The following is a 17,380-nucleotide window of genomic DNA, read 5'->3' as shown; positions in this document are numbered from 1 at the left end:
CACTGTCAACTGGAAACTCTCTCTCTGCTGTGGCTGACACGATTGGAAGAGCAGCCATTGATAAGGTTGGAGATTTACCAGGAAATGCTGGATCTTTGGTTTGATACTAACAGTGTTTGGCACAATACTGCCACTAACTGAGACCAACCAATGGACCTTGTCAACATGGACTGACTCCAACCCTCTACTGACCTCAGAGTCTCCAGACTACAGTGTGGACTCTCCAGGAGATCAGACAGCAGCTTCACTCCTGAATCCTTCAGGTTGTTCTCACTCAGGTCCAGCTCTCTCAGATGGGAGGGGTTGGACTTCAGAGCTGAGGCCAGAGAAGCACAGCAGCTCTCTGACAAGCTGCAGCGTCTCAATCTGAATAAAGAATAAAGCATGTAGCTACAAAAACATTTCATGAATGCTTGCAACAATCCAGTGTTTCATAATTCAGTTATATCTGTTCAGGGTTTAAATGTGTAGTTCAACATTGTTATGTCCTCGTGCAGAGTTTTCAAACCTCTGTAGTAGGGCAAATATTAGCTTCACAAAATAGCCTATGAGTTAATTTTCAATGCAACATAAGTAATTTGTATAAGCAGTCACTTTCTAATATACATTTCATTTTTTTCAAATTATCTTCTATTTTATCCTATTTGCTCAGTCCAAGTGGGCCTGATTCATGTTGTCCGTTCAATTTTATTAAGGGAGTTGGGGGAATAATTATTGCGCCGTACATCAGATGATGCAACGAGTTTACAGTAGCTAGCCAGTGACAGCCGGTATAGGCTACGAAATAAAATTAAACTCTATATGGATTACTTTCTCATCTCTCTCTCTGCATATGAAGAGCTGATATATGAGCTCACTATTCATTGTTGCTGAGTTTGTTTTCAAGTTAGTGGCTAATGTCTATTTTGACTAATTTACCTTGAACACATTCTTTAGCCAAGCATATGAATAAATCTGGAGTTTGGGCCCTGAATCCCAAATAGATTAAAGGTCCCATATTCTACAGCTTACAATGGTTAATTTTATGTCTTGAGGTCCGTTAAAAGCCGTTTGTGTGGTGTCATGTACCAAAAACACTCTCAATCTATTTTTACATTTTCCAACATCCCTCTGAGCCTTACCAACAACAGGCTGTTTCTGTTGCTGTGTCTTTAAGGCTCATTAATATTAACGACCCTGTGTTCTGATTGGCTAACCATTTCAATAGTGAAACATGAGACACCACAGCGCCAGCAGAACAGGCAGCTACAGGTAGGGAAAACTCTCCGGTAAATAAACAATGACAACCGCTCAACCGCTTTGGAAAAAACACTTTGTTAGTCTATTATTTCTTACAAAAATGATAATGAGCGAACCTTTGTGACGCCACAAAGTTACAGAAGTCCAAACGGCTCGTTTCGAGGCTCAGTTTTCTAATATGGATTGTGTGGATTTAGTTGGCAACCGTGTGTTTTGATACTTTCACAATGTTTAGATAGCACATCCAACTCCTTTATAATCAAAGAGGCAAGAGAAATCCCATTTTATACCATATGGGACCTTTAAAATAAGCAAAGGTTCAGTTAAGGTTCATGTAACTAAAAGCAAGGTGTTTATTTAATGAATTATTGAATGCAGGACTCACCGGCCACTTTATCAGGTAGCCCTATCTAGTACCAGCTTGTCATCTGTTGCTATAGCCTATTTATCATAATGAGATGCCCTTCTGCACACCACTGTTGCAGCTGTTATTGGAGCATTTGTGGCCTTTGTTAGCTTGAACTAGTCTGCCGATTCTCCTCTGACTTATCTCATTAACAAGCTGTTTTCGGCCACAAAACTGCCACTCACTGGATGTTTTTGGTTTAGCGCAACATTCTCTGTAAACTCTACAGACTGTAGTGTGAAAATCCCAGGAGGGCAGCTGTTTCTAAGATGCGGAACCAACAATCAGACCACAGTCAAAGTCACTTCGATCACACATCTCGCCCATTCTAATGTTTGGTCAAACAAAAAATGAAGCCACCTAACCATGTCTGCATTCTTTATATATTGTTGCTGCGACATGATTGGCAGGATATTTCCGTTAACGAGCAGGTGTACCTGATAAAGTGGCTGATGAGTGTATTTTTTCTGGTATATCTTCATTGGTGGAAAATCACGTGTGCATATTTGTTCAGCCTCAGAACATTTTACAGATATTTGTGCATGTAATGTGTAGAGATTTGCATTATCCTGTTGAAACTCCCTCATGATGAAATTACCATTTCAGTTATAAGCTTTGTTTTAATGTGTATTCTGATGAAGTGTTGCCTTTAGGCAGCAGGGGTCACTGTTCTTAGTCAGTATTGAAATTACTTTTAGGAAATATGGCAGCCAAACAACTGGTAGGCCTTTATTATATAAAGACTCAGTCTGAAAAAGGAACACATACAACTTTTTCACTGATTTTTGATCTTTGTTAAGCAGTCATTAAGTGAAAACATTTCACAAAGAACACACCAAAAACTGAAAAACATATTGCAAAACACAGTTCTTGTCACCCATATTAGGCATTAAACTCTAGCTCCTATTAAGACCAAATTTAAGAAAAAATAAACTATATTCTCTAAATACTGTTTTGTGAATTGTATAATCCAGATAATAGCCTCACCTGGGCTCAGTAATACAGGCTGCTCACCAAGACAAAAGGAAGAGATGACAAGCTGACTGATGCAGTTAGTTTGGGGATGGAGCAGACAACCACAAGATTTCAACCAGAGATACACAGCTTAGAAAAAAATTAAAATTAAAAAATGTGAAATGACTGAAGAATATAATTCTGAAAATGTCCAAATAGCTGAGAAATTTCATTAAACTTAATTTTTTTGTAACATGCAGTACTTCATAAAGCCTGTGGAAACACCTATGATGTGCAATTCCCCTGGTGATATGAGAGTCAACCTTGATGCTAATAAGTTCCCTGTACTGGCACTGGTTGACCATGTTATCTTCCAAAGTAGACTGCATAAGTGGGTTGGTCTCTCTGGCACAGTTTTAGGTTGGTTCAGGTCCTACTTGACAGATTGCGACTTCTCCATTTGTTTGGGTGAGCACTCCTCACTGAGAGTTGGTAGTACAAGTGGTGTACCCCAAGGCTCGATTTTAGACCCAGTTCTCTTTAGCCTTTAAATGCTCCCACATGGGGCCATTATTCACACTGCATCAGTTTTCACTGCTATGTGGATGATACACAGCTGTATATCTCAGTCATGCCAGGTGATCTGCTTCCTTTGAGTGCCCTTAGCAACTGTATTTCTGAGATCAATGCATGGATGGCAGAACATTTTCTTCAATTAAAAAAAGATAAGACTGAAACTCTGGTAATTGGGCCCCAGGCACCATGACAGAACATGATAACACAAATGAAGTCACTGACAGAGAACATTAAATCCCATGCTAGGAACCTGGGGGTTATTTTTGATAGTGACCTAAACTTTGATGCGCATATCAGAAATATAGCTAAAACTGCCTTGTATCATTTGAAAGATATTAGGTCAGACCTTTTCTCACCCACAATGATACAGAGAAATGAATGCATGCTTTTATCACCAGCAGACTTAAGTACTGTAATGCACTTCTCTCTGGTCTTATGGAGAAAACTATGAGACAGCAACAAATGCAAAATGCTGCTGCCAGCATGTTAACTAGAACCAGGAAGAGAGTGCACATTACTTTCTCAAATTGTGTCACCACAATATTCATATAATACTAATGTAGGAACATCTGACCTCAGAGTCTCCAGTCTACAGTGTGGACTCTCCAGTCCAGCAGACAGCAGCTTCACTCCTGAATCCTGCAGCTCGTTGTCAGTCAGGTCCAGGTCTCTCAGATGGGAGGGGTTGGACTTCAGAGCTGAGGCCAGAGAAGCACAGCAGCTCTCTGACAAGCTGCAGCCACTCAATCTGAATAAAGAAATAAAGCATGTAGCTATAAAATAAAATATTCCTGAATGCTTACAACAATCCAGTGTTTCATAGTCAATAATATCTGTTCAGGTTTTAAATGTGTATCTCAACATTGTTATGCCCCAGTCTATGGACTTTAGGATTTTGTTAGTGTGAATCAGCGTAATATCGGCCTTGTAGGGTCATTCCATCTGAAATCAGACAGGCTGTCACACCTACGTATGTCTCAGAATCGGTCAATTTACCTTGAACACATTCTTGAACCGACAATATGAATAAATCCCAAGAATGAATGAATCCTAAGTAGATCAAAGTAGGTAAAGGTTTAGTTAAGGTCCTGAATAGCCACTTTTTATTGTGACAATATTTTCAGAGTGCAGTTTCTCTGGAAATAATTGTGATAAAAAGCTAAATTTGAGTTGGATGCTGGGTTAGGCAGAATTTATACATAACTAAAAATCAAGCTCTTTATTTATTGAAAGCAATAAATGTGTTTTCTGGTATATCTTCATTGGTGGAAAATTACATGTACATATTTGTTCAGCCTCAGAACATTATAGAATATTAGAATATAGAATATTTGTGCATGTAATCTGTAGAAATTTGCATTATCCTGTTGAAACTCCCTCATGATGAAATTCGGACTTCAGAGCTGAGGCCACAGGAGCACAGCAGCTCTCTGACAACCTGCAGCCACTCAATCTGAATAAAGAAATAAAGTAAATAAATATAAAATAATAAAATAAATATAATATTCCTGGATAGAAAAACATCTAATCTCGCATAACCAAATCAGAGCTTTCAAGGTTTTAAATATAGATTTTTCCAAACACTCAACACCAACAGGGTGCCAAAATTAAAACAAAGGCTACCAAAACAAGGAAAACCAGCACTTGCTAATGTTAATGACAACATTCTGCTGCTTGAATAAACAAGTAGAGATTAAAGAGTGAATATTGTGAATGTACGTTGTATTGGCAACAGATACAGTATGTAGCTAAATTTAAGCTAGTTTTGTTAACCATGGGTAACATGCTGTTCTGTGCAGCATGGCTAATTGTTAGGTTAGTTTGCAAGCTATCTGCAACAAGATGTTGGTGCAACATACATTCTTTTATGCTGCTAAGCTTCATGCAAGTTCGTCTTTAACAGCCTTTTGCCAGAAACTGAGTGTCTGCAATGCCAGATTTATAGGTGCATCTTAAGTTGGACTGTACACTGGTGAATAAGTACCAAAGAGTTTCATTTCATTTACGAGATGTTTTTTATGAGGTGCTGCACCATGATTCATGCTTGTGAGCTGCATTGTTGTACTGTATATGGTTACTGTTATGAGGCAATGTGTTAAATAAAAGTGCTGTAGAGTTGGAAATACATCAAAGTAGAGCTCAATGGACACTTAAGATGGACTTTTGAGTCATTTCTCTGCACATCTGTGTGCAGACTGTTTTTTTGTAGAGCCGTTCAGTTGGAACCCAGATCAGCCGTGCCACTCCATTCAAGCCTCATCTTCATTCAAGCTGTTGTCTCATCATTGTCATCATCATCATGTGGGACCTGCTTGTTGGACATTCCCTTGTAAAAGAGGGTGGTTGGACTTCTGGGGCCGTATCCACAAAGCTTCCTAGTACTAAGAGTTGGTCCTAGTGGTGAAATTCTAAGAAAACTCTGAAAGTGATGACGTTTTCTAAGAATTTCCCCTTAAAAGTAAGACTAAATCCTCGTAAAGATAAAAGCTATTCACAAAGCATCTTAGCCCTTAAGAGAGCTCCTAAGGTGGAAAACTGTTCAGAGTAGAGAGGAGGACTTTTAGGAGCTTAGGAGTTTCTTAAGGAGAGGAGAAAATGGCTGAAAGACACAGAAAAGATGCATTAATGCTATGATTATTGTTAAAGTTATCACAATGTTAACATATTTAGCAACAGGCAAACAGTGCAGCAGTGATGATTTAGGTTTATGCAACCACATAGTAGAACAATCACACAAACAATCACAGCTCCTTCACAGCCTCATGTTGTGATGCAGCCTGTTTAATTCCCACTGGACATGCGCACCATGCGCCAACAGAACAGCAGCTATGGATACAGTGAGTTTTCTCTGTATTGTCTGGTCACTGATGGGACACACGTCCGCATCATCTGCAATATACTCATGTTGAAAAATCCTATTCATATAGGCTTGCCAATATAGTCTATAAATTATACTAATACTACTGAGTCTTGAGCCATTTTCACCAACTCTTGCATTCACCCAGATTAAGGCATAATGTGTCAACCTTTGAGAACCGTACAAGTATTAAAAAATATTGTTTGTTTGGTTTTCAAAGATTTTGACCAATGAGCTTTTTTTTTGATAGTATAAGCAAACGCGTTGATATCGAATTGTGTTTTATCTTGTGCGATTCCTTGTGTTCATTCTGGATGACAAAAAGATTGATGGTGATTTTTCTTGTGGGGATCAAGCTGAAGATTACATCGCAGCCCGTTTCGCGGCTGCCGGCTGAAGCCATCTCGCTCAATACTGGACCAATTTCAAAAATTGTTGTCCCCTTTAGTTACTTAGACACAAAAAGATGGGAAAATAGGGTCCAGGTTGAAAAATACCGAAGTTACCCTTTAAGCTAAAATGCTACCACGATAATGATGCTGACACGACCTGTGCGTGCAGTGGACGTCATCAACATGGTAGCATTTTAGCTTAGCTCCCAGCTCCAAAAAGCTGCATTTTGTGAAAACAGAAGATTTTATTGAAAATTTTATGGTGGCATGTACATGATACTACGCCCAAGGACACTCAAGGTAAGTTTGAGCCACCAAGGAGCAGGCGTTTGGAAGGCGTCGCTAAATGAAGGTCTCGTTAACGGTGAGTTTGACACTTGTCTTTGGGACACTAGTAATGGCATAGCCATCTAGCATCCCTGTGGGGCTAGATATTGACCAAAGGGGGCAGCAAAGAGCAGTTTTCCAGCTCGTCGCAGAAGAAGAGTGGCAGCCATGACACCCTAATGAAAACAACTCGGACAAGCTACACAAAAGTGAGATTTTATACTTTATTGCAAATATTTTCAAACAAAATGTTTTACTCATGTAATAGTAGAGTGTTCAAGGACGCCAGAAAGCTTGTCAGAATGGTAAAATTCGGTCTGGAAATCTTGCCTAACGATGTGATAGTTAATGGGACAACGGATTGGGAGGGAACGACCCGGGACTGACATCTACGCAGTGTGGTGTCAGTCCCAACGGGGCTAGTTAGCTGTTAGATGCAATCCTTACATTTCAGCTGTATCTTAGTTGGCTAGGTCTCTGCTATTGCCATACTACGGAGCCCGGGAGTGGCCATCGGGAGAAAAATAATTTATCTTGTGGCCACGATTTACTATAACGTATTTCTTTTTTGGTGCGCACAAGATACAATTCGTTCCCTCGATCTGGTTAAAATGAGCCCTTGTTTTGGTTTATTCATGCACACGAGATACAATTCATTCCCTCGATTTCCTTTTTACGTGTGCATGAATTGCCAAAACGTGCCCTCGAAATAGTGATATCGTGTTCTCAATATATAATACATGCGCTCTTCACGAGCTTATAAAGAGTTAGTGCACATATTGGTGATCACATCACACATCATTCAGCATTATGTACAACCAGTGTTTCCCCTTCTACTGTGGCAGGTTGCCACCGTAAAGTTGTGACCCGCCATGCTAAAAATACGTTCCATAGTTTTTTCTGTAGTATTTGTACAGTATTCAGTAGCGGCGCCGCTGCTGAAAATGTGCCGATTTTCTAAAAATGAATTGCAGGCTATTTCTGCCAAGGCGTAGTTTATTGATGGAATTGACACATAGTGGTGTGTGGTCGCAGACAGAGAGGGCATTCATTTGAATATCTGTATAGGTTACTGTGGATTTTAAGTTGATTCAAGTGTAGAGATGTTTGCTTTTACTGTAGCAGCCTACTCGTTTACATGATGGCATCTATATTAATTGTTTCTTTATGGATTATAATCTTAATTGTAGACTAAAATGTCATGCCAATAAAGTAAAAAAAAATGTGAGGGCCTATGTCCATTATTACCTGCTTCAATTGGCTTAAAGCTGTCACACTAACCACTTAATGGCATTGCATTTGCCTTTTATTGTATACTTTATCTGGGTGTATTGTTAGGTGTGTTTCAGTGTTGGTGATATTTAATTGCTGCCAACATCCGTCTATTGCTACAACAACAGATAATTTGGGGGTTTTACATTAAAAATAAGCAGATTTTCATACAACTGCTCAGTACCAAAGAGTAGCCTACCAAGGAAATCTGAGAATTAGAAGTCTTTTTGAAAAAAGGATTCATAGTTTCTGTAAGTAAATGCACCATTAAAATACTTCCAGAAGACAATCTTTATGATTGAAACATAATAACTTCACATAGTTTAGCTATTTTTATCTACAAACTACAAAAACTGGTACAATTTTAGACAGTCACAGTTGCATACAGTGAGCTAAATAAAAAGTAGTGGTGATGTTTCAATAAAAAAATTATTAGGATTATAATGGCAGCATAAGGCACTATCACCATTGATTCCAATTACAGTCAGCAGAGAAGTTGACCCAGGTAAGATGGCTGCCATATGGTCCCATTCCAGAATAGGAATTTTCTATGACATATCTCCTCTAGTGTTATATCTCTATGCATGCTGCCATCTTGGATTTGATGAGATGTGTGTGTATAGATTAAGCTACTCAGTGTGGATCTGCATAATGTCAGCGTACAGATGTCTTCAAATTGACTGTCACCACAACATTCATCAATTATTCATCTAACATTTATATCAACACAGAACTGAAAAATTATTAAAAAATGCTGTCTGACCTCAGAGTCTCCAGTCTACAGTGTGGACTCTCCAGTCCAGCAGACAGCAGCTTCACTCCTGAATCCTGCAGGTTGTTACAATTCAGGTCCAGCTCTCTCAGATGGGAGGGGTTGGACTTCAGAGCTGAGGCCAGAGAAGCACAGCAGCTCTCTGACAGCTTGCAGTTAATCAATCTGAATAAAGAATAATTTAACAACTATTTTTCTTTTACCATTAAGTAATTTCATAAAATGTTGTACACATTAACTACATACCATCATGCTTAAATTGTGAAAGAGACAAGAGTGCCCTAATATGCCCACAAGTGACTTTTTATGCCTTAAGATACACAAAAGAAAATATCTTTAATACATTGAGTATCCATATTTGCATCAATACCTTGGTGATTATGAGCTCTATACATTCTGTGAAATTACCACAATAAAAATCACATCTTTAATTCCTTTATTGCCTCCAACACTCTCAGATCAAAGTTTTGGCCCCATAGATGGAGGCCATTTTGGAGCCAATTTGGACCCCTGTGTCTTTAAAATTATGGCAAATATCATTACCAAAGTTCATCGTTATTCATTTGAAGGATTGTGTGAAAACAATAGAAGGACAATTTGAGACCTAAAACTGTAAAACTCCCACATCCTGCTGATGTCAGATGGAGTGACTATACAGTCCTCCTCAATTAAGTGTCACCACAATATTAATATAATACTCATGTCAGCACATGATTAAAAAATGCTGTCTGACCTCAGAGTCTCCAGTCTACAGTATGGACTCTCCAGTTCAGCAGACAGCAGCTTCACTCCTGAATCCTGCAGCTTGTTGTCACTCAGGTCCAGCTCTGTCAGATGGGAGGGGTTGGACTTCAGAGCTGAGGCCAGAGAAGCACAGCAGCTCTCTGACAACTGGCAGCAATTCAATCTGAATAAAGAATAAAGCATGTAGCTTTAATTATATCTGAATAAAGAAATAAAGCATGTAGCTATAAAATAAAATATTCCTGAATGCTTACAACAATCCAGTGTTTCATAGTCCAATTATATCTGTTCAGGTTTTAAATGTGTAGCTCAAAGTTGTTATGTCTTGGTCAATGGACTTTACCATTTTCTTAGTGTGAACCTTGAACACATTCTTTAACCAACCATATGAATAAATCTTAAATCTTAGCGTTTCAGGCCTGAATGCCAAGTAGTTTAAAGGATAACGCTGGATAGATGCATTTCTTACTGTCAACAAATCCTATGAAAATAACAAAATCAGCAATGCGTTTGCTCTACTCCCATTAGGCTACTTTCCGACTTCCCACGTTCCCTTTTTAGCCTTCAACCCGGAAGTCATTGGCTCCAATTATAAGGTAGCTCTCTTCACGACAACACAGACACAGGTCGGTTCGTTGAAACGGGCGTTTATTGCTTGGGCACATCTTGTTTCTCTGATGCATCCATGCCTTGGTCACGCCGTGAGAACTATATTTGTGAATGAACATAGTACAAAATACATCAACAAATTGTACAGTACATAGCATGAAAACGAAAATACAAAATGACACGACGCGAACATGAAACAAAGGGCATTCTACAAGTAGAACAAAATACCTCGTTGGCCGCTTGTCATGAAAAGAGGTTCTTGAGTCCTTGAAAATCTTTCGAAAGTCTCTTTGACCGTCTGCTTTGACTTCAGACGTCAATAATTCTAACTTTGAATGCAATATAGCAGAGCCTCATGAGACAGTGGTGCTACAAACAGAGAACGTTAGTTCCGGAACAGAAATGTGAAAATATAAACAATGGACTAATGCACTAGTGGCTATGACCTTTTCAGTAGCCTATGTTCATTTTTATAACTGTTATATATCTCAGTATATTCCTGTACTGTATGGGACAAATCCATTTAATCACATCAGATTTAAATTTTAACTTTACATCAAATATTATTTATTGCATGAAATTATGGAATCAATTATCAATTATGCATCATGAACACAGCACTTATGCAACAGCACTTACATGTAAGCTAAAATCCTTTAAATACAGCTCACAAAGACAGTTTAAATTTTAAAAATCGCTAACTGTTACCATGAAAAGTCAGACTGTTGTAGTTATTACCAAATCAAATTCAAATGGGAACAAATTCTTCATTACGCCAGGGACTATTTTCAGTGCTACGGAACTACTTTCCTGAGAACGCAAACGTGTCTACAGCCGGCTTATTAAGTTGGTTGAGGAAAAAGTCGGCTGGCCCGGTGCATCGCAATGATGAAATATGCTGCCCAGAGCAACAGCATGGCTCTTTGACTTGTTTTTAATGGATTTTTTTTAATACAGTGAAGTGCTGTGGCTACTGAGACATGGCTTTATTGGCCATCGGCTACATGGACGAGACTTGTTGGCAAAACAAATTCATTGCTGTATTGTTATTTTCATAGGATTTGTTGATGGTAAGAAATGCATTAAAAAAACACCATGTTAGGGTTTGTTTTCTTGGACCCAAATGCAGACACAGACAAAAGGCGGATGGAGATGGAAAAAGATTTAGGAAGGTTGGAGGTAAGTATGGGGAATGGGACGAAGAGATGGGTAGAGGCTGAAGGCAGCAAGGCGGAGTGGTGTGGGTGATCTGGGCCGAGCTGGCTGGCAGGCAGACAAGCAGATGAGCAGACAGGCAAGCGGACAAGCAGAAGAGCTGACAGACTGGCTGGAGTGGTGTGGGCAGTCGGGGAGACACACAGAAGGGGCAAGTGGCCTGGGCGCTGAAGAATGGAGCCAGGGACCTCAGGCGGACAGCCTGGGGGTAGGGCAGAGGCCGAGCAGGGGGTGACCAGACTGGTGAAGCAGCTCTGGAGGACGGGCAGGGGGATGACCAGACCGGCGGAGCAGCTCTGGAGGACGGGCAGGGGGACGACCAGACCGGCGAAGCAGCTCTGGAGGACGGACAGGGGGATGACCAGACTGGCGGAGCAGCTCTGGAGGATGACCTGGAGGCCGGCAACATAGGTGGGACCACTCTGGAGGCCGGCGACGAAGGCTGGGCCGCTCTGGAGGTTGGCAGTGAGCTGGAGGTCAGGAAAGGCAGCTGGCATCAGAAGATTCGGCTGCAGGTTGGAGCAGGCTGCTGGATAAGCATCCGGCGTCTGGAGTTCAGGACCGGAGTCCAGCGTCGGAGTGCGGGACCGGCTTCAGCGGTAATCGACAGCTGAGGATCGGGGCAGAGTGCAGGGTAGGCAGACCGCTGGAGTGCAGAGCAGGAGGCGGGCAGCTGGAGGTCTGGCTGGGTGTCGGCGAAGACGGCCGACTGATGATCTGGGAGATCTGGTTGGGGTCGGCAGAAACAGCCGACTGGGGGACTGGGAGTTCAGGCTGGACATCGGCAGGACAGCCGACTGGGGGTCTGGGAGTTCAGGCAGGACGTCGGCAAGGACGGCCGGTGGAGCCAGAGAAACAGGAGGCTGCTGAAGCACAGCCACCGGAGACTGCAGCAGAACAGGAACTGAGGACTGCTGCAACTCAGGCTCAGCAGATTGCTGCAGCACAGGAACTGGAGACAACTGTGGCTCAGGAACAGGGGACTGCTGCAATTCAGGCTCAGCGGATTGCTACAGCACAGGAACTGGAGACAGCTGCAGCTACGCAGGAACAGGGGATTGCTGCAGCTCAGCAGGAACAGGAGACTGCTGCAGCTCAGCAGGTACAGGGAATTGCTGCAGCTCAGCAGGTACAGGAGACTGCTGCAGCTCCGGAGCAGGCTGGACCTCAGTAGTGGCGCTGGGCAGCGGAGACTCAGTGGCGCTGGACTGCTGAGAGAGCCAGTGGCGTTGGGAGCCATGGGGTCCTCGCCTCCTTTTGGAGACTCCGCGGTGCCCTGTGAAAATGGCAAGGCGAGTCCCTTCATAGGGTGACCGCTGGACGTCAGGGTGGCTCCACAGCTGATCCATATTAGTCTCATGGGGTTCAGGGAATGCAGAATCAGGACAGGCAGGTAGCGGGCTAGCCGGCTCAGGACAGGCAGGTAGCGGGCTAGCCGGCTCAGGACAGGCAAGTTCAGAACAGGCAGGCTGCAGTCTCATGAACCCGAGCCTAATCGACTGGAGTGCAGGCTGAGATGCAGACCGAGGTGCAGGCTGGCAGCTAGCAGGCCGGGAAACAGGCTGAGGTGCAGACCGGGAAACAGGCTGAGGTGCAGACCGGTAAACAGGCTGAGGTGCAGACCGAGGTGCAGGCTGGAAGCTAGCAGGCTGGAGGCTAGCAGGCCGGGGGCTAGCAGGCCGGTTGCTGGCAGGCTGGAGTGAAGGCTGGGAATCAGGTTTGTTGCTAGCCGCCTGGAAGCTAGCAGACTGGGAGACAGGCTGGTGTCTAGTAGGTCCAAGGCTAGCAGACTGGGAGACAGGTTGGTGACTAGCAGGCCCAAGGCTAGCAGACTGGGAGACAGGCTGGTGGCTAGCAGGCCCAAAGCTAGCAAACTGGGAGGCAGGCTGATGGCTAGCAGACCGGAGTGCAGGCCGAGATACAGGCTGGAATCTAGGATGCAGGTGGCTATCATGCTGATGGTTAGCAGGCTGGGAAGCAGGTTGAAGGCTAGGAGGCCGGTCGCTAGCAGACAAAGAGACTGGCTGGTGACTAGCAGGCCCAGCACACGAGGCTGCTAGACAGGCAGCCGGGGATGTAGGGGATCCAGGCAAGAGGCATGGCAGATCAGGTGCAGGACATACAGGCAGGGTACCAGCCGGAGCCGAATCTGCAGCGTAAGTGTTCACAAACTCTTTAAGATTAGGCAGTAGTTCCAGCAGCCACGGCTTGGATGAAATAGTGCGGAGTGCCAAAGAAAAAGCTGCATCCTTCTGCTTAATGCTGGAGGTCTCACGGCGGTAGGCAGAGAATCGCTCCACAGCATACAAAATTTAATTTACCTCCTTCAGTGTGTCTTCTGGGTCCATGACTGGCCAGATTGTTCTGTTAGGATTTGTTTTCTTGGACCCAAATGCAGACACAGACAAAAGGCGGAGGAAGATGGAAAAAGGTTTATAGGAAGGTTGGAGGTAAGTATGGGGAATGGGACGAGATGGGTAGAGGCTGTAGGCAGCGAGGCGGAGCTGGCTGGCAGGCAGACAAGCAGATGAGCTGACAGGCTGGCTGGAGTGGCATGGGCAGTCGGGGAGACACACAGAGGAGAGGGCTCGAGGAATCCACGAGTTAGGCGGAACAATCTGGCAATGAGTGGATGGCAAGCTGGGGTTGATATACTGGTGGTGATGAGTGATGAGGTTCAGGTGTGCAGAAGAAGCAGGAGCCCGGGAGCTGGGGGAGAGAGGGAGCCACGCCCACGCCACACACACACAACAGACACAGACTTACACAGAGAGACAGACCGGGGAGGCGGAGACACAAGGGAAGCAGGGAACACAGAGGGTGCATCCCAAGTCTCTTGGGCCCAATCCCAATGTCCGCACTCAGAGACTCACGGACTTTGACGCGTGTTCCCGCGAGGGTTCAGGGCTGTCCCACTGTGAAATCGGTAAGTGCGCGAGGGCTCACTGGCGGACTTTATGAGCCCTTTATGCAGACTTTCCGTAAGTCCGCATTTCTGCAGACTTTGCCTGAGGGAATTACCCACAGTTCATAGCGTTTGTGACGTTAATATTCATGTATGTGGAAAATATCAGCCAATACAACCGATACAAAAGAAAAAAAAACATAATTAAGGAAAAATAAACACAAAAAACAATTAACAAGAACTTAGAGAGAAACAGGAATGAAAGGGTGAAACTACATGCAAGATACAGTTAAAAGAGAAAACATTGCAACATTAAAACAGAATAAACAGCTCATTTGAGAAAAAAGAAAGTTAAGTTTTCCTAAACGTTTAAGAAGGATGTTAGATGCTGCTAATATAAGCAGCATGTAGCCTAACATAGCCTTTCTTATGTGCTTATTTGTGCTCATTAAGCTTTATTAAAAGTACCCTTTGCTTCTTTTTTTTTTACATATTTTACCTATTGTAGACTATTTTCTATATCCATTAGCACAGTATAAACTTTGCAATGTTGAAAAACATTATTCATCTTTTTTTTTCATTTTAGCTTAATAATGCTGTTTAGACAAAAGCGCAAACAAAGAGCAAATTACAAATTGATTAATTGATGGGCGATATCAAAGTCTGATGTAGGCAAGGCAACATGTGATACCACAAAGTGCTGTCCCATTCCTCCTGTACCGTTTCGAGCCCTCATGACTTCTCACACTCAGGCACTACAGCTGCGCACACAGGTGACGTCAATTAAGTCTGTGAGGGCTCAGGGTTTAGGGCTTAGGGGGGACATTGGGATTGGGCCTTAAATTGCATCCACGTTTCCCTCACTTGCGTCTTTTCCTTGTGTCTTAGTGCCTCCCACCGAGGATGCATGGAGAGACGCAAGGAAACCATGCGAGGAGACAGGAAACGAGGAAATATGTTTTTAGAGAAATGAGACGTCCTTTCCTCTGAAGCGTCATGTGAAGCGATGTCATGACGTAATTAACGTCATGGCGTTCAGCTGAAAGTCTTCCAGGAAGGCTGCTCTCGTGTATCCTCACTCATAGCTCCTCAGAGATCCCTCCTCGCTCCTCAATCCTTGCTCCTCGGAGCAGAAATAAGAGCTTTGGGATGACCTTCAAAATGGCGGGCCAGAACGACTTCCGGTTCAAGCGAGGATCGAGGAGCGCAGAAATATCAAATAAGAGACTTGGGATGCACCCAGAGATACATAAGGGAAAAACTAGAGTCATGGCAGGCACCATGTCACACCAGCCTTATCCTTTAAAATAAATAAAGGTTTAGTTAAGGTTAAGCTAACTAAAATCTAGTTGTTTATTTATTGAATACAATAAATATGTTTTCTGGTATATCTTGATTGGGGAAAAATCATGTGTGCATATTTGTTCAGCCTGTTCAGTATGCATGTAATGTGTAGAAATTTACATTATCCTGTTGAAACTCCCTCATGATGAAATTACCATTTCAGTTAGTAGTTTGGGGATGGAACAGACAACACCATCGAAAAGGTTTCAACCAGAGATACACAGCTTAGAGGAAATTTCTAATTCCATCTGAATGTGAAATGACTGAAGAATAGAATTCTGAAAATATCCAAATAGCTGAGAAATTTCATGAAACTTTCTGTTTTTGCACCATACAGTACTTCAAGTCTGTGGCAACACCTCTGAAGTGCAATGCCCCTGGTGTCCAAAGTGCATATTACATCAAAATCTGCATTCAAATTGGAGTTATGATAGAACAACTTTTTTTTTTTACCATGAAGGAATTTCATTAGGATGATAAAATGTTGTACACATCAACTACATACCATCATGCTTAAATTGTGAAAGAGAGAAGAGTGTCCTAACATGCCCACAAGTGACTTTTTATGCCTTGATACACAAAAGAAAATATCTTTAATACATTGAGTATCCATAGTTGCCTCAATACGTTGGTGATTATGAGCTCTATACATTCTGTGAAATTACCACAATAAAAATCAGATCTCTAATTCCTTCATTGCCTCAAACACTCTCAGATCAAAGTTTTGGCCCCATAGATGGAGGCCATTTTGGAGCCAATTTGGACCCCTGTGTCCTTAAAATTATGGAGAAAATCATTACCATAGTTCATTGTTATTCATTTGAATACACAAGGATTGTGTGAAAACAACAGAAGGACAATTTGAGACCTAAAACTGTAAAACTCCCACATCCTGCTGATGTCAGATGGAGTGAGTATACAGTCTTCCTCAAATTAAGTGTCACCACAATATTAATATAATATTCATGTCAGCACATTATTAAAAAATGCTGTCTGACCTCAGAGTCTCCAGTCTACAGTGTGGACTCTCCAGTCCAGCAGACAGCAGCTTCACTCCTGAATCCTGTAGGTAGTTGTCACTCAGGTCCAGCTCTGTCAGATGGGAGGAGTTGGACTTCAGAGCTGAGGCCAGAGAAGCACAGCAGCTCTCTGACAACTGGCATTTACTCAATCTGAATAAAGAATAAAGCATGTCGCTATAAAAATATTCCTGAATGTTTGCAACAATCCACTGTTTCATAAACTAATTATATCTGTTCAGGATTTAAATGTGTATCTCAACATTGTTATGCTCCAGTCAATGGACTTTAGCATTTTGTTAGTGTGGATCAGCATAATATCGGCCTTATAGGGTCATTCCATCTGAAATCAGACAGGCTGTCACACCTACGTATGTCTCAGAATTGGTCAATTTACCTTGAACACATTCTTGAATAAACCATTAGTAGATTAAATTGTGACAATATTTTCAGATGGCAGTTTCTATGGAAATAATTGTGATAAAAAGCTAAATTTGAGTTGGATGCTAGGTTAGCCAGAACTTATGCATAACTAAAACTCAAGCTGTTTATTTATTGAAAGCAGTAAATATGTTTTCTGGTATATCTTCATTGGTGGAAAATCAGGTGTGCATATTTGTTCAGTCTCAGAACATTTTACGTTATTTGTACATGTAATGTGGAGAAATTTGTATTATCCTGTTGAAACTACCTCATGATGAAATTACCATTTCAGTTATAAGCTTTGTTTTAATGTGTATTCTGATGAA

The 17,380-nt window shown here is 42.2% G+C and overlaps 1 protein-coding gene across 1 annotated transcript in view; it reads right to left on the bottom strand.

Annotated features, from left to right (window-relative positions):
* LOC139654528 (NACHT, LRR and PYD domains-containing protein 12-like) overlaps positions 1 to 17,380 on the bottom strand; it is a 30,218-nt gene that overhangs the window by 427 nt on the left and 12,411 nt on the right. The window contains exons 5-9 of the mRNA XM_071531623.1: positions 16,611 to 16,784; positions 9,529 to 9,702; positions 8,787 to 8,960; positions 3,750 to 3,923; positions 155 to 366 (exon numbers count right to left, since the gene is read on the bottom strand). Coding sequence (XP_071387724.1) covers positions 155 to 366; positions 3,750 to 3,923; positions 8,787 to 8,960; positions 9,529 to 9,702; positions 16,611 to 16,784 — 908 coding nt within the window. The remainder of the gene's footprint in view (positions 1 to 154; positions 367 to 3,749; positions 3,924 to 8,786; positions 8,961 to 9,528; positions 9,703 to 16,610; positions 16,785 to 17,380) is intronic.

The sequence above is a fragment of the Centroberyx affinis genome, unplaced genomic scaffold, assembly GCF_046629955.1.
Source record: "Centroberyx affinis isolate AG114_WGS23_722 - 3 ecotype Tasmania unplaced genomic scaffold, CSIRO-AGI_Caff_v1 ptg002102l_1, whole genome shotgun sequence".
In the NCBI taxonomy this organism is placed as follows: Eukaryota; Metazoa; Chordata; class Actinopteri; order Beryciformes; family Berycidae; genus Centroberyx; species Centroberyx affinis.
This window is presented reverse-complemented; position numbering and strand designations above follow the sequence as displayed.